General features: G+C 35.5%; 1 protein-coding gene across 23 annotated transcripts in view; it reads right to left on the bottom strand.

The window, feature by feature from the left end:
• Positions 1-18297, bottom strand: part of CLASP2 (cytoplasmic linker associated protein 2) — a 179220-nt gene that overhangs the window by 39607 nt on the left and 121316 nt on the right. For 8 of the 23 annotated variants that reach the window (XM_057554505.1, XM_057554508.1, XM_057554506.1 and 5 more), the window contains 5 exons: positions 17174-17344; positions 16486-16593; positions 11657-11763; positions 8063-8307; positions 5604-5667 (listed from right to left, as the gene is read on the bottom strand). In XM_057554505.1, coding sequence (XP_057410488.1) covers positions 5604-5667; positions 8063-8307; positions 11657-11763; positions 16486-16593; positions 17174-17344 — 695 coding nt within the window. Of the gene's footprint in view, positions 1-5603; positions 5668-8062; positions 8308-9678; positions 9703-11656; positions 11764-12725; positions 12789-16485; positions 16594-17173; positions 17345-18297 lie in introns of all 23 variants that reach the window. The other 15 variants (XM_057554500.1, XM_007191510.3, XM_057554503.1 and 12 more) reach the window with 3 other exon arrangements.

Raw genomic sequence — 18297 nt, 5'->3', positions numbered from 1 at the left:
ATTTCGTGGATTGCAAAGGGTCCAACACTGCATGAACTCTTCGGGAGAGAAAACAGAGAAAAAGGGTTAATTTCACAGTCATGCAGTAAAGTTAGGTTTCCAACAAATATTGAACCAACTTACTCTCTATTGAGAGTTCCAACACAGGGGACAGCATGCAAAAGGAAAAAAAGAAAAAAAAGAAAAACACACAAATTAGTCGCCATCAATGCCAAGTTCCTGTATGGAAGAAAAACACTTAGAAAATAAAAGTGACAAATGTTTTTCAAAGTTTTACGATAAACTCAAAATAGTTTTTAAAACAAGAGTTAAATGAATAGTATGGGAGAAGAGTATGTGCTTTTCCTATATTTCTCTCTCACCTTCTTGCCAAGGAAATTTAAAAACAAAAAAACAAGCAAAAACTTGCTTCTTTTCCAGACCCTACTATCCTTGAGGCTCAACTTCTGGAAAAAATCTAAGACTAACAGACACCTGCCAAAATTTCTGTACAGTGCAAACATTTGCTTCTAAAGCACAGTATCTAGAATTTTTCTTTTATCTTTTTTTTTCCTCTTCAGAAACAATGCATTCACAAGTTAAATTATTTCTGTGAAGGCTTGGAATAATTACTATTGTTTGGAGGTAAAAAGTAACTATACCACAACTTTTAATTTTCCCCAGGTAAGATGTATGTTGTGGTCTCCTGATCCTAAGACTGCAGACACTCTTCAGGAGACCAGATATGTCCTTCTAAGCAGGGAACTCAACTGTGTCGCATTTTAGTAGCCACAGATTGAATTCCTACCCCAGCTGTTCAAGACTTCAAGAGGTAGGACTATACAGACCATAAAATGTGAAATCAAACCATGCACTTTAGTGAAGGTGGCTCTTCTCAAGTAGGTCCTTCAGAGTCAAATGTCAGAATCACAGGGGATAGCTTTTGGCATCTGACACTCCTTACATTTGAAGGAAAAAATGGGTCTAGAGCAATCAAAATAAAAATCTGCCCTGAATTCCTTAATTTTTCAAACTTATTTATTTTTTAAAAACTTATATAGTGCTTGGTGTGTTCTAAGGGCTTTAAATACATTAACTCATTTAATCATCATTGCAACCTTATTAACTCTATTTTACAGATTAAGAAACCAAGGCACACACTGCTAATAAGTGATGGAGGCAGAATTTGAACCCAAGCAATCTAGCTTCACTACCCATAGTTGTTATCACTGTGTTGTACTGCCTCTCTTAGAAAAATATTTAGAGGCTTTACAGAGTCATACACTGTGATTGTATGAGTAGTATCTGAAAGTTTAAAAAGTGTATTTATCAAGTTACGGACATCAAATAATTTCAGCTTGTAAACTGTATTTACCAACCACATTACTCCTGTCCCAGGAAAAAAGTCAGCATCTATTTCAACTGTATTCAGAAGTTGAAATAGAAGCTCTTTTCTAGCCCTTCCTTTCTGGGATGTGTATTGGAGCTCACCTGATATTTCAGTTGGACTCAGATGCTTACTCTAACACATATAAGAGAAACATTCTGGGGGATGGAGGTGATCCTAGATGAAAGGAGATGGGGCTGCTGCTCACACCCTGGTTCTCTAAATAACCTGTTGGGGACAGCAGGTGGTCTCAATCATGTTGGGGAGAAGTAAGGACAGCTTTCAGTTAACATGGAAGCCAGCTACTATTCAGAAGCTGTTAACACAGAGATTGAAATGTTGACTTCAACTTAAAAGGACATGGGAAAACCCACCCAACCAACCTCATGGTATGAGGTGTCTCCTAAACACTACAGCCCATTCTGGGGGCAAGGCTTCAGACGATTTCTGCCCTGTGAGTTTCAGGATAGTTAAGGTTACAGATAAGTGATTCCAATTTCAGAGTGGAGAGCTAACCCACACTTGAGGAAGAAAAAAGAAGTCTCTTTGATGGCCTATTTCGAGGCTATGAGGAAAAGCACGTGGCACATTTGGGGAAATGAACATAGTTTCCAGGCTGGGTTGAGAGTGAGAAGGGAATGACAAGCAAAAATGATTTGTTTGAATATTTTCTTGAGGGTAATGAGTAGTCACTGAAGGGTTTTAAGTTAGTAGAGAAGATTTACCTTTTAGAAAGGTTATTCAAAGATGCAGTGTGGAAGAGAATTTAGGGATAGGAGTTGGGGAGGAGGTGCAGCTGGCCAAAGATGATTGTGCCCTGAATTAGCAGTGAGAATGGAAATGTTTAGAAGGCTGAATCAATTAGGACTGAGTAAATTTCTAGAATGATGCCCAAATTCTTCACTTGAGCAATGAGAGGATAGTGGTTTCATCTAATGAGATAAAGCAATGCAGGAGGAAAAGTAGTTTTGAGGTTTAAGATGAGCAAAAGGCATGTAACTAAGTAAGTGCAGGAGAACAATGTGGGCTGGAAGTACCATTTGAGAGTCATTAGGATAAAGTGGGTGACTTAAGCTTCAGATAAGTACCGAGTGAAAAAGGAGGGCCTAAGGCAATGCTCTAAGCAACACCAATATAAGTAAAACAAGCAGAGAGATAAGTGTCTGAAAAGAAAGGGTGTCTACTGTGAGGAAGACTGGATCAGGCACAACAGAAAACACCCCTCTTCCATCTCTCCCACATCCCTTTCCTTAAAGTGTCAGAAAAGATACACTGGATACACTCACAACAAGGTTGAAAAATAAAAAGGGATGTGAAACAGCAAACTGAAATTTATGAAAAATTCCTGGAAGACCAAGCAGATAAGACCATGTTAGCAAAAAATGGAGTACAGGTTTATGTGGCTACCAACAGCTTCAAGGTAAGACCTCCTGCCATTTCCATAGAAGAAAAGGTAGAAAGAATGGGCTTATGTGCAGTTAACTTTGCTAGTTTGGAGACAGGAAATGGAGTTCCTGCTGGATGGCTTCTATTTTCTTGGTAAGCTAAGAGGCCAGGACATATGCTTGGGGCATGAGCTGGGTGGAGAGGTGAACAGGGCTGGAGTTCTGAGGAAAGACTATCTGACACAGTCTCTGTGGAGGACAGAAGAAAAAAACTAGAGGAAGAGGCAAGGCAGCACTGGGCTTTTAGACAAAAATCACAGATCAGAAATGGAGAATGGCACAATATACAGGAATAACAGGGCTGATTTCACCCAGCAGGGGCCAGTACATTGTTTCCCTTCAACAGTCTTAACCTTCAACCAGTGGCATGAGCACGAGCAGAGGTTCTTGAACATATTTCTATTTTAGTGTCAATGACCAGAGTTGACTGTATAGAACAGGGGTCGGGAAACTATGGTCTGAGAACTAAAAATGGTTTTACATTTTAAAATCGTTTTTTAAAAAAATCAAAAGAAAAGGCTATTTCGTGACCCATGAAAATTTTATGAAAATAAAAATTTCAATGTTCATAAGTAAAGTTTTATGGCAACCCAGCCATGGTCATTTGTTTAGATATTGTCTATAGGTACCTTTGTGCTATAATGGCAGAGTTCAGTAGTTGTGACAGAGATCATTATGGCCCACAAAGCTACAAATATTTACTACCTGGCCCTTTATAGGGAAAAACAAACAAACAAAAAAGGCCAACTCTTGATAGAGAACAAAATTTTACTTGGAAAGAAAAGAGAGCATCAAAAACAGCTGCTTGATCCTAATGACTGGACTGTTAGTACTTTATAAAATTAAAAAGGGGGGGATATCTACTATTTTAATAATATAAGGATATGATGCAAAAGCTCAAATCAAACCCTGATATTTTTAACTCAGCACAGTATGGTGATATATCCAGTTTATTCTTAATGAATTACATTACTGGCAGAGTCTCTGATGGACAATCACCAAACAAAAGCTGAACAAAAACGAATTAAAAAAAAATCTTCCCTTTACATGTGTATTCACTGAACTAACCAAATAAAACAAAAACAAAACCAAACAAACAAAGCCGATGGATCAATAAGAATTGTACGTTGCTATAAAATCCCACAGAAAAAAAAAAAGTCTCCTTTCCGAAAACTCTCGGAAGGATTGTGGCTGGTTCCCTGCATCTACTAAGGGAGGCCAAATATCTGTGCTTTCACCAATATCAAACTTGGTTTTCCTACTTGATCTTCAAGAGACTTTTTAAAAATTTTAACATTTACTTTATTTAAAAAATTTTTTCTTCAAGAGGCTTTTTAAAAAAGTGTTTCTCTTTATTACTGTGCAAATCCTAGGATCCAACTCAATTGCATTATTGTCCTAATAAAAAATAAAAAACTGTGACTTCAAGAAATAATCTAGCCTTACACTCTCATACCTTCCAGTAGAGATGAATTATATTACTTTTGAAGATGTTTTAAAACTCTATTTTTAAAAGTTGTAGAGATTATTAATTAAAACATCATTTAATAAAACAGGTCCACCCAGATCATAATTGTCTTGTCCTTTGGCTCATACTGCTAACAAAAAATGTCAACAGCTAATTTGTTCAGGATTTACAGAAATTTTTCCATTAAAGCAATTCCTACAGCTGTAATTAGTGGTAGCAATATCAGTATAAAATGGTACGGTTATCTACATGCTCAGTTTGAAAGTTATAAACTTAGTGTACTTTAATCTTTGTCTTTAATGGGATCTTGCATTCTTGGATAAAATAAATATACCTTCTGATAAAAGGATAATCTTTAGAAGTTAAAGTACAAGCAATTTATAATTCTTAGCTGGATTTCAGTTTATGTATAGAGTAGGATTTTAGTATCTTTAAGTAGTGTCACAAGTAATGAAAATATTGGAAATAGAAAAAAAAATGAGGGGGAAATGACATGCGCAACAATAAAGTGAAGACAATTAAAAAAAAAATAAAGTGAAATTTGTTAATATCTTTCTTATGATTTCCCTTCCACATCTCCCTCTCACTTAGGTTAGAAATTCTCATGTAGACACCTGGTGTCCTAAAGGAAGATACTGAATAAAGTTTCACCATTGTCAAACACACTGCTGAAAACAGAATAAATGAGTCCATTTTACAACAAAATTTTACATTTTAAAGCAAAATTTCACAGTATACATGCAGACTATGCATAAGTACTTAAATATATTTTAATCAGCATTAAAAACTGAACAAAGTTCTGAAGATTTTTATGAACTATTTCAATATATGAAATGCTTCTTTTATATTACTAACAAACTATGGGTGAAGCCATATTTTGTGCTTTTTGTTATTTAATGGCAATTCTTTTCTACAAAATTGCTCTTTTAAGAATATATTTATGTTAATAGAGAAGGAAACTGAATAAAAAGTTAGAAACTTTTTTCAACTTACCCCAATTATTTCCTTTACAAATAGTAGAATGTTTTTAGAAATACAAATACTCACCCTAAGTGTATAGGAGTTTTGCATGTTACTATATATTCTTCAGTTTATAGTCTTAGATAATCTCTCTTTGGAGAAGCTTAAACAGTTACTAGAGAGCAATTTCTAAATTAAGTATGATATCAAATACTCAATTTCAATTATGTTTGAAAAGATCATTGCCATTTTAGGGCAATAACAAAACAAAAATGGCTTATAGTTTTTTGTTATTATTCACTTCTTTTTTGGGGCAATACAATAATGACACCTTATAGGAGTAATCTTAAATACTAAAACATACCTTGCCATGAGGATCAGCAAACATTCTTGTGAAAATTTCACATAATCTTTTCAGTTCAACTCGACTGTCAAAATAATAAAGTGGAATTAATATCTTGCTGTAGGAAGAAGTCATTTAAAAGTGACCTTACAGGGACTTCCCTGGTGGCGCAGTGGTTAAGAATCCACCTGCCAATGCAGGGGACACGGGTTTGAGCCCTGGTCCGGGAAGATCCCACATGTCGCAGAGCAACTAAGCCCGTGCACCACAACTACTGAGCCTGCGCTCTAGAGCCCGAGAGCCACAACTACGGAAGCCCGCTCGCCTAGAGCCTGTGCTCTGCAACAAGAGAAGCCACCGCAGTGAGAAGCCCACACACTGCAATGAAGAGTAGCCCTCGCTCGCCACAACTAGAGAAAGCGGCGTTCAGCAACGAAGACCAAACACAGCCTAAAAAAAAAAAAAAAAAAAAAAAAAAGTGACCTTACATATAACTGGGCTTCTTAAAAAAAAAAAAAAAAGCTAAAAAAAAAATCATCCCTCCTAAATGAGAAATTAGTGGGATTTACTAGTCAGGGCTAAATACAAATTTATCAAATACAACAATAATTCTGTAGTAACAGACACTATTTTAAAGGTTGAAAGTTATATGAAAAGAAATACAACTGTACTTCATTAATGTAGCACAACAGAGGAAAGTATACAGATGACATTCCCAGCACATGAATCTTATCCTTTTAAATGCTATAATGTTTTCTTAAATTTTGCCACCTGAGGACTAAAATCTTTCTAAACTATGACTATTTCCTTGCCATTTAAAATGATATACTGAACCTAATACTAACCTAATCTTGATGGGGCTGGGAACAACAATATGATGATTTATTGTAGTGATTCATGAACTGTGATATGAAAGCATTAAAATATATTAGGAAGTATATAGATAAACACTTATTTTAAATTATATAGTTCTAATACTTCCTAAAATAAACACTCAGCTAGTAAATCAAACTCTGATTTCAGGTATCAAGTCAGGAAGTGGCCAGCTATTTTCCACCACACTCAAACTTACGAATTTTCTGAAACCATGTTCTTAAAGGGATAGACTATAGAGATTTAAAACATTACACAGATAAAAACAATAAAGAGGGGCTTCCCTGGTGGCGCAGTGGTTAAGAATCCGCCTGCCAATGCAGGGGACATGGGTTCAAGCCCTGGCCCGGGAAGATCCCACATTCCGCAGAGCAACGAAGCCCATGCGCCACAACTACTGAGCCCGCGTGCCACAACTACTGAAGCCTGCGTGCCTAGAGCCCGTGCTCCATGACAAGAGAAGCCACCGTGATGAGAAGCCCGTGCACCGCCACAAAGATTAGCCCCCTCTTGCCACAACTAGAGAAAGTCCACGTGCAGCAACGAAGACCCAATGCAGCTGAAAATAAAATAAATAAAATAAATTAAAAAAAATAAAGAATTTAGAGAGGAAAAGCAAGCAAAAGCCATTAGGAAAGGAAACCGAATCAAACCCAACTAAAAACCAATATAAACTTTTTTTTTTTTAACTTTATTTTTTGGCCACACCACACAGTATGGGGGATCTTAGTTCCCCGACCAGGGATCAAACCCGCACCCACTGCAGTGGAAGCGTGGAGTCTTAACCACTGGACCACCAGGGAAGTCCCTAAACTTCTGTTCTTAGAGAAATTCACTCCAAATCCATTTCATATTATACCAAGATTCAAATATTACACAAACACAAAGAATACACCTTCATTTCCAAATGAGCATAAATATTCTTTCATCTCACTGAAAAACTTATCAGGAATGAATTTTAATAATGAGTCAGCTTTAATATTATGCATATTTTATTATTTATTTTCATTAAAAAAATTAATAACATTTTTCATTTAACATCTATTTGTGAATAAAAAGTTTCCTTTTAGAATGTTTCTTTAAATAGAGCAAGTTAATTAAAATTTTTAAAAGTAACAATAGTATAGATGGTCCTAAAGGATTAAGGCTTGGGAAAATATTTTGATGCCACCTTCTGAACTCAGGACACGTATGAGCCCATACCAGTACCTTTAAAGCGTTATGAAAAAGTCAAGTCAAAAAGTGCTAACCAGAGAGGACAATTATTATTATTATTATTTTTTAATTAATTAATTAATTAATTTATATATTGCTGTGTTGGGTCTTCGTTTACTGTGTGAGGGCTTTCTCTAGTTGCGGCGAGCGGGGGCCACTCTTCATCGCGGTGCGCGGGCCTCTCACTATCGTGGCCTGTCTTGTTGTGGAGCACAGGCTCCAGACGCGCAGGCTCAGTAATTGTGGCTCACGGGCCTAGTTGCTCCGTGGCATGTGGGATCTTCCCAAACCAGGGCTCGAACCCGTGCCCCCTGCATTGGCAGGCAGACTCTCAACCACTGCGCCACCAGGGAAGCCCCGAGGACAATTATTTTAAAGACACTAAAACTCACCTTAGCGTTCTCTGATTTTTTAGTAAGTTCTGCAGACCCAGGAGGCCTTCTTTCCTTTCTGACCAGTTGGAGCTAGCACATCTGTTGAGGACTTCTGCCACATCTTCTGTCTGCCTCATGTATGTAGGAATACTACCGTTCCGAGAGCTATAGGAGCGTTCTGAACAAGCACTGGATGCATCGCTGTTGGCATCATCATCGGAATGCATCCCATAGGATTCATATCTTCTGCGAGCAGGTTTTTTCTGTTACACAGAAAGACTCTCATTAGTGGTAGCTAAAATAATATGCCGGTATTTCACAAATTTCTACTGACCATAAAAAGACTGGTTTTTGTTTAAAAATCAGTGTAAAGCATGCTGCTAATCATTGTAATAATAAAATGTTGATATTTAGTTTTTCTTCAAAAAACATGTTTTAGGAGTTAGTAGATGATGAAATATTCTTTAACTATGGGGAGTGGTAAAAGCAAAATAAGACTACTGTATGGAAGTCAGATATGTAAAGTGGGGAGCACTAAAAACATGGGGTTCTTTTCTTTTTCCTTTTCCTGGAAAACCAAAAAGAACTACAAGAGTATAAACAAATGGACTCTACTAAAATTCTGAGTTGTTAAGAAGAAATTACTACCTTTTTAAAGGATGAGAATGGATCAGAAAATGGGCAATGGATCAGAAAAACATGTTTCCCCATGTAAAGTTCTATTTTTTTCTGTCTCTCAACCTTCTCTTTCCTCTATTCTCCTTTCACTTCTACTATCACTTGTCTTGCCACTCTTTCTTCTCTTGTACCCAACCCTGACATTTCCTAGAGAAGTAAAATACAGAGAATGATGAGAGCCTGTTTTGCTTACTCTTACTTTTAGGAGGCAAGCTCCTGGAGGGTCCTCCATGTTTTTCCCAATGTGTCTATACTGTCTATTTCAATATTTATGAGAAAGCATATTTAGATTCCTTTGATTTCTTTACATCTGAAGCTTATTATTTAATAAATGTAACTGCTAATTTTACTTTGAATATTAAAAGTGAAATGAGACAGAATAAATAGCTTATTTGAGATTTCTTTGGAAGAATTAGAAATAAATCTTTATGTAATCTGATATTTGAATTTAGGCTGGTGAGCAGTGAAGATATTTCTAAGAAACATTTAAGCACAATAATTTTACACAGCTCCAGGTGACTTAAATTCTCCAAGTTTAAAATCTAAAAGAAATATAACTTGAACTCAATGAAAAATAGTTTTATAATGACATTTCCATCACTAAATTGATTTTAGAGGCACCAACTTAATTTAGAATGGCAAAAATGTGGTATTTCCTGTGTTGGTCTTCAAGACCAGTTTTGTTATAGACATCAGTGTCGATGACATCATTGCATTTGTACAAAGTAGTCAGGCTTAAAGGATGAGAACCCCCATAGGACACTCTATTTAAGCACTATCTCCCTGCTGATAATCATATAATCATATAATCATATATACAGAAAAATGATGTATATCTAAGGATTTTATTACTTCCATTTGAATTTTTTATAGAAGACTATCATCTGTTAAACTGATGAAGGAAAGAAAAAAAAGTTATGGTATCGTAAGATGTCAGAAAACAGCAATGTCTATACCTTAGTCCGTATGTCTCCTAAGAGCTGAGAGCAGATTTTTAAAGAGAAAAATTGAAAATAATGAAAAACATTTTGCTAAACAGCACAGTGAAGTAGGCATAAACAATGCCCATAATTAGAAACATTAACTTTTTAAATATATAGATACATAAGAACTGCTTATTAGGAGAATATATCTTTAACTTATCAATATCCTTTAGTCCAGAGAAAAAAATCTAAGCTACAGAAATATTCCCATAACCAGTTTTCCCAAAGAAACTCAAGTCTTCTTCCTATTTGGATCCTTTTGTTGTTTCCAAAGTTAGTTTTATTTCTATGATTTTCCCTAGGTCCAATTAGACTTAATAGTTGGATAGTCTTTTCCTAAAAACTGATAGTTATAACTGGAATATCTATGTTATGTAAATAATGGAAGTATTCACAGTCAAATTATTGGGATTCAGCTTTTAGCCCTGGTGGCTAAATATTCCTCATATAAATCAAATACAACATCTTATGACAAGTAATAGTTCAAGAATAATCCATTCAATTCATAAAATTTATGTGAGCAGAATTTAACTAGTAAATCATCCACTTACAAGAAACTAAAAAGCATAATTTGAGAAATACACTGATGAGGAATAGTAAATTTAAAACGTATGACTAATTTAATATCACCAGAACAAGATGTGATCAATATGTCCCAAGCTCAAGAGAACAAAGTTCCTACTTAGTTATATTGATTAGAAAAATCAGATGGCTAAGGTAAAGAGAAAAATTCAGCACATACAGACTGTTAGAACAGAACTACATGTGATTACATTTAATATATTACAGCTATGATCAATGAATATTTTTTTTTCTTTTTTTTTTTTTAATTTTATAGCTACTTTATTTATTTATTTATTTATTTTTGGCTGTGTTGGGTCTTCGGTTCGTGCGAGGGCTTTCTCTAATTGCGGCAAGCGGGGGCCACTCTTCATCGCGGTGCGGGGACCGCTCTTCATCGCGGTGCGCGGGCCTTTCACTATCGCGGCCCCTCCCGTTGCGGGGCACAGGCTCCAGACGCGCAGGCTCAGTAGTTGTGGCTCACGGGCCCAGCTGCTCCGTGGCATGTGGGATCTTCCCAGACCAGGGCTCGAACCCGTGTCCCCTGCATTAGCAGGCAGATTCTCAACCACTGCGCCACCAGGGAAGCCCGATATGTGGTTTTAAAAGGCATAATGTATTTTTAAATTTCAAAACAAAGATGACACCTTTATAAGTTCTGTGTAAAAAACTGAGTAAATGCTTACTTCTCAAATATAGGATTAATATCATAATTTGAAAGAGAAATTATCATGCTGAACTGACTTGGGAAAAAGGCAAAAGCCAATTAAAATCACTGTTTCTAATACTTCCTTCATAATTTTAAGTGAGAAAAACTACAGTGATATCTGCACAGCACTCTTCTGACAAACCATCATAGATCTACGGATTATGTTTTTAAGCCTCACTGTTTAATGTGTCAGGTATAAAGAGCCAGAAAGATATCTTAAATATAATTTGTTTTGAAGTTGTACTTTCTCTCAGCTCAGAAAATACAAATAAGTAAAAGACTAAACAAAACTGTACCCCAAACTAAAACAATCCCTAAATAGCCAAGGTTAAGCTAAACTTGAAATTACAAACTTGTAGTGTACATATTTATATACTAATCTATCTGCCTTTATTCTCAGTGTATTACAGTGCATAAAAAACATCACCATATTAACAATATCAATATTTATATTCCTGACATCCCATCAATTACTATGGGCCCTGGCTTAAAAATTTGGCAATTAATAAAGATCAAGAATTAATTATACTGTTTTCCTTTTTACATTGCCCACATTTGATCTTCCTAGATTTAATCCACAAGAATTTTCCCATCTCCTTTCCCACACTTGTGGATTGGCTCACTCATACATTAGTTTCACAGCTGGAACATCTGTAAAGATAAGGAAATGGAGGAAAGTACCAAGGCATCTGCTACTGCCTCCTCCACGTCGGAACCTGTGTTCAGGACTCGCATGGCACTGACAGAGGATGACAGTCGGCTTGATTGGCTGATCCCATACCCTGGACCTAATTCATCAGAAGAAGGAAAATAGCTTTGAGAGAGCCATAAATGTAACAGGGTCACGTTGGAAACTTTAAGATCCTTAAGAGGAGGAAAAAAAAACCAATGGGGCAAAGCATTTTAAAAGCAATACTGTATTCTCTGGGTACATTTATTTTTGGTCAAATAAAAGGGCAAAGGCAATTAAAATCACTGACAGTGTGGGAAGTAAATTTAAAGAATAGTAGCTATGATATACTTTTCACCAGAAGATAGAAGAAAGCATGGCTGGCCAACTAAGGGCTTGCAAGTCTATAGCCCTGTAATTAATCTAGCTCTATCAGTCAGGCAAATCTCATCTGTTTGCTTGAGCCACAGAGCAGCCCAGAACAAAGATCAATTCTCAAACCAGTAACGATTAGGGAGCTCAACGAAGGAACGCCAGGAATTTACAAGGGAAAACCCCTCCAATTATCTCTTCTCCTTCAAGATAGGCTGATTCATTCTGTAACTAAGATGTATCATTGGATATTTGTCAAGGACCTACTATTGCCCGACACTCTGAGGTATGTAAAGACAAACCATAGATGGGTTCTTCCTCTCAACTACTTTCTACAATATATCATCATTTACAATTAAAACACTTCATCCACCATTTTGGTTTTTTTTTTTTTAACATATATACAAAGATGAAGTACATAACTGAGAACATAAAACAATTTTATATTTTAAAATGACATAACTTAGGTTGTACAAAAGAAAAATGCCCATCTCCAGTGAGAAAAATGTTCAAATAAGATTGCTGAAGGGAAAAAAGTTACTCGGGGGGGAAAATTTTTTTAAAAACCCACAAATGACTTATTCTCCAACAAATTAAATGTAAATAAAACAAATCAACTTTAAAACATGATTACTCAATGGAAACTGACAAGGACAAAAAACTTAAGATGAATGCACAGATGATAGTGAAAATGTACTCATTCTTCACCTGAGGCCCCATACACATCGGGGGCGTAGAGGGCACCAGTAGATCTGGAATGGTGTCTGGAGGCTGGAATAACAGGACCATACAAACCTCATCTATTACTACAGAAACAAGGAATAGTGGCAGCACTACAGTCAGGCAAGGAAAGTTAGTTCACACTGGTATTACTATTAATAGTTAAGGATCAGAATATTGCCTTAGACTAGGGCAACTGAACACTTGCATTGCAATATCTTCCTTGACACACAACAGATCTTACACCTAAGGGGACAGACAAGCTCACAGGAGACAAAAAAGTAAGTATTCAAATGGAAGGAAATGTCAAAAGTACAAGCATGAGACAAAAAAATGAACACTGTAGTTTCAAAAAAAAAAACCACTATGGTAAATAGTAACCAATAATAATCCCATCTCCTCTAATCCTGAACCCAGTGAGGCAGTTGTTACTATTCAATTTTACAAATAGCTAAACTAAAGCACAGAGAAAAGTTAATTAATTTGATCAAGGCCACACCTCAGTATCTGTAGTCTTTCAAGGTCTTTGCTCTTAAATAGTACACATACCATCTTTACATTGTTCAAAAGATAACATACCTCATTTATGTTAACATAAATGTTTTCTATAATGGTTCACAGTATATAAATTCTGCATTCAGTAGATTATTTAAATATCAAAGCACATTTTGAACACCAAAAAAGGGGAGTATTAACAATTTAATCAAAAAACCTAGAAACTTCTGACTTCTCCTTATATTTATGACATCTCTCTAAATCTAAATTTAGGATATTTAAAATTTTAGATCTTAAAATCCTGATTTTCATAACATCATAAAGTCAGTCTTTTTCTTACACATGCAAACAAATAAGCCAGGAGAAAATCATTTTATTATTTAATGAAACATATTACTCATTTTAAAACTTACTCTGCTTCAGATATATTAATGAGAACAGTTAAAATACTTTTATTACATGAATTACTCTTTCCTTTGCCACAGGACCTTAATGAATAAGAAAATGATCAAAAAGACTGAGAGATAGGATTAAAGAGAGAATGTTGCATAAAATGTTTAACAGACCCTGAAAGGTGACTGGTATCATTAGTAAAACATACTAATATATAGTTTTAATTTAACCCAACAGAATAATTTCTAAAATGATAAGGAAGAGTTGAAGCAATATGGAAATGCTTTAATAGATGAAAAAATTTTGAAAACCTTTTGAAATCAATAGCTATCTGTGGCTGAAGATAACACTCACGTGCTTGTAATAATGTAAGCCTTTTTTTGAATCTTGGTTCCAGAAACAGATGGAAACTAAGAGTGTGAGTTCCAGAGTTCATCTTTGTTTAGCTCTGATTTATTTCTGGAGTTTTAGGGCCCTGATGCTGGCCTTGTGTTACAACTGAATAAATGGCAAGCTATGGGATTAATCTGCTGAATGGCCATATTCAAGTCAGAGGCGACAAAAGGATTCACCAAATAAAGAAAGAGAAAAATGTAGGCAAATATGGCAGAAAATGGGAATGAAAAGGACAACCTGATCTCTGGGAATGCTATCTTCATCTCTGTGTAATAAACAGGACTAATCTGCTACCTTTACTATGCAATATCCGTATGTAAATAAAGGGCTATAAAATTCAATTCTTCTAAAACTATATGATTAAAAGGTTTAACCACCTTTAAACCAAATAGGATGTTTCATCACAATTGGGAAAACTACCTCCTTTAATAATAAAATTTAAATGATTTAAATTGCCAGATGGTGGCTTTGAGGTAAATCTAGATCAATGACTGAACAACGTATCTCTTTAAAAATAGGCATGACCCCCTAGAGGAGTGGGATAGGGAGGGTGGGAGGGAGGAGCAAAAGGGAGGGGATGGGGGATATATGTATACGTTCTGATTCACTTTGTTATAAAGCAGAAACTAACACAACATTGTAAAGCAATTATACTCCAGTAAAGATGTTAAAAAAAAGGCATATTAACATGTTTATGTTTTAAGTAATTAGAAGTTGGTTATAAATTTCCTCTAATCTCTGACTATTGCACAGGTTTAAACGGTACAGAAACCTATTTTTGTATCTTCCTGATATCTCACATTTTCTACTAATTCTACATTATACAAAGGTAAGTATTATACCGTTAAAAAAATCTAAGATCCTCGCCACTGATGTGTAACACAACTAACTGTAGGTAAGCAAGCACTGTTCCAGGGGGAAGACGTGGAAGAGCAGTTGCAGCAGAGACGATGACCGTGATAACCACGTGCTCACCGTGTGCAAACACTGCTCTGAGGGACAGTTTTCATGTATTCTCTCCTTTACAGTGTCTTCAAATCAATGCTAAGAACTACATGCTATTATTATTCTAGCTTTACAGATAAGGAAAAACCCAGATATAAAACAGCTACAGACCTGGGGTATCAACCAGGCCATCTGACCCGAGAACATATGCTCTTAACTACCACACACCCACTCTGCTTCCTTTAACTCTTCAAGGTGGCATGCTTACTTTATACAAATGTAAGATTTATTTCATTTTTAAACATATATGCATGAAGATGTACCATATATATATGTGTATGTATGTGTGTGTGCATGTATACACACACATACACAGATACTCTACAGACTAAGCCTACTGTATATTGTACATGAACTAAATCTAACTCTGGCGAAGTACAGAAGGAAACTCTTTGGCACCTGGGACTGGAACACAAACAAGGGTTGAGGATACCCCTGCCTGAGTTCCTACCTCAAAGGGTCAGTACAGGATAGTCTGGTAGTGATACAGTTGAGCCAAATGGCCCAAAGAACTAGAAATTAACCTCTAGAAATTCTATACTAATGTGTCTATTGAAGGAAATAATAATTCCAATAAATAATGAGTGGAACTATGCTCTACGTTAAGTGTCACAAAGTCTGAAGTGCAACTCTCTTAAGTATTACAATAACCTACATTTTATGGAATTAAAAGAAAAAACCTGAAATGGCTATAGGTAAGTGCATATAAACAAAGTATTAGTTAAAATGCTGAGGACCACACAGAAATTCTAAAGATTTTCAACACAAAAAATTCTGCCTCTCCAATTACTCTAAAATACTTAGTTTTTAAAAAATCATTTAATATTTTTATAATTGAGGTAAATATAGTATTATAATCAAGGGTATAATACAATCTCTATAATCAGGGACAGACAGGTTTCACAGCAATGACATGATATACGCTAATGCATGAGAAACGTTGTTAAATTGTAAAATACTGTAAAAATGTTAATCCCTCCCATTTTAATAAGTAGTTCATATATTATTTTGTAGCATTCTTTCTAGTAATCTGAAATATCTAAGGTGAAATGTTAATATTTCTGCTAAAAAGGACAAAAGTTTTTATTTTTATCAAACTAAATAGTCCATATTTCACTTAAGAGTAAATATTTAAATATTGTCCTTAAATTTTATAGGGAGATTTGTTAAGAAAAATCTTGAATTCAATATTCTGTAGTTTAAATCTGTATGATATTTACTTGATTATGAAGGCAATTTGTTTATCCAATGTCTAACTTGCTCATTTAAGACAGATAAATGTCAAAGGAATTGCCCAAACATGTAATTTCCTTCTGACTGTCTTTAAAAAGACAGAAAAGAGATAGAGGAAAAGATACAGTTGAAGAAATCATCAACTAAATCCAGGGTGTGTTGAGGTTATCAGATGGTAGGAACACAACAGGAAAGCAATTTGCCTCACACCTGCCCAAACACTTACCAAGGGGCTGAAAAGAGCGAACAGGACTCGTATCCCTGCTGCTCTCCCGACTGGCTTCCCGGCTGCACCCTTGACTCACACTTGGTCGAGGAATACGACTGCTTCGGGCTGGTATGAAGCAACAGCAGCACAGAAGGGGAGTAAACAGGAGATAGAGTTTGTATTTTTGATATTTTGGTTTTATTCTTTTTTTCTTTCTTTCTTTCCTTTCTTTTTTTTTTTTTTTTTTTTTTTTGGCCACTCCATGCAGCATGCGGTATCTTAGTTCCCCGACCAGGGATCAAAACCATGCCCCCTGCAGTGGAAGTGCAGAGTCTTAACCACTGGATCAGCAGGTAAGTCCTTATTCTTTTCTTTCTTAAAAACTAATTAATAAGTTTTTGCTAAGGTTGAGAAGAAATTTTTCTTGATGAAGCATTACCAGGAATACAGTTAAAATTCTTGAATACAGTCTTCTAGTTTGTATGTGATTAGAAGAGTAAAATGATATTTTACTAAAATGAAAAGATTTAAAATATAAATGAATTATACTTTCAAGATAAGATATCTAATTCCATTTTTAACCTATATTTCAGTTGTCCTTGAATTTTAAGTTGTTTTCCTCTAACTTAAAGTGCCTAAATTGAAGTCTTCAATGCCCGAAATACTAAAGAAATACAAGGTCCCAAGTTTTGCACAAAAACCTTACCCACTGAGAGCCTAGATGGACTAGCCTCTCTGCTACAGCCCTGGCTTCGTGGTATCTTGCTTCTCTTCTGTGCTGAGGCTGAATTGACCAGGACTCTTTGAACACCAGAGCTCACAGTGGAGAGGGCTGTTGTGGTCAGAACTCTTCCCGGAGACCCAGACCGGCTGCCAGCTAAACACCAAACACACATACAAATGTTAAGATGTGAACTCCAAGAGAACTTGTTGAAAGGATAAAAATTCAAGAAGTGCACCTGAGAAAACTGTGATAGAATGGCAGTTCTAAGTTCAAAGGAATTAGACTGAGGAAGGTTTATATATACTCAAAACCTGGAATAAAAAGGTATACTATATATACTAGGATTGAATGGTAAGTCATGTAAATATATTTTCAGTTTGGGGAGTATAAGATGCTATGTTTAATAAGGACAACACTATTATGATTTTCAGAACATAAATAGTAGAAAAGATTTCCAAAGAAATAACTTATCTAACAATACATTTCATGCAGCTAAAGCTATATGTTAAAATGCTATATATTAAAGCTATACATTTAAAAGGAAAAAATTAATAATTCTATTACTGTTATTATTTTTGTTAAGAATATGGTAATGAAAATGTGCTTCCTGTTAAAAGTATGCCTGCTGAGATGCCTCTAAATGGGCATAACAAGGTTATCTTGCAACTATGTATATTTTTAAATTTTTACAAGATTTAATTTTAAATGTTTACAAAGTTGGGCCAGCTGAAAAAGAAACTTGCATTTTGCTATTTGCCTTCAAATAGCAAAGGGGTCTTGGGTGGCCAGTCTGCCAAGGAGATGTATACTGAGGGTAAAACACGACTAATGGGCAAATAAATGTCAAAGAAGGCAGACCCTTTCTAAACCAGTGATTTTCAGTCTTGGAAGACAAAGGATACATGGTCAGGGATAGAGAAAGGGAGCTGGACAAAATCTCAGAGATTGGGGTAAGAGTTAAAAAAAAAAAGTTAAGAAACACGCTTTTAAACTAGAATTGCACGCGTTAGTGTTTAAAGGGATAAGCTCCTTGTCAATCAAAACATTTTTGTCTGCATTGAAAAGGAAAATGAACTAGATAACTCCAAGGTATAATTTAACCCTAG

This window comes from Balaenoptera acutorostrata, chromosome 10 (genome assembly GCF_949987535.1).
Source record: "Balaenoptera acutorostrata chromosome 10, mBalAcu1.1, whole genome shotgun sequence".
Taxonomy (NCBI): Eukaryota; Metazoa; Chordata; class Mammalia; order Artiodactyla; family Balaenopteridae; genus Balaenoptera; species Balaenoptera acutorostrata.
The sequence above is the reverse complement of the archived record's forward strand: the minus strand, read 5'-3'. Positions and strand labels throughout refer to the sequence as shown.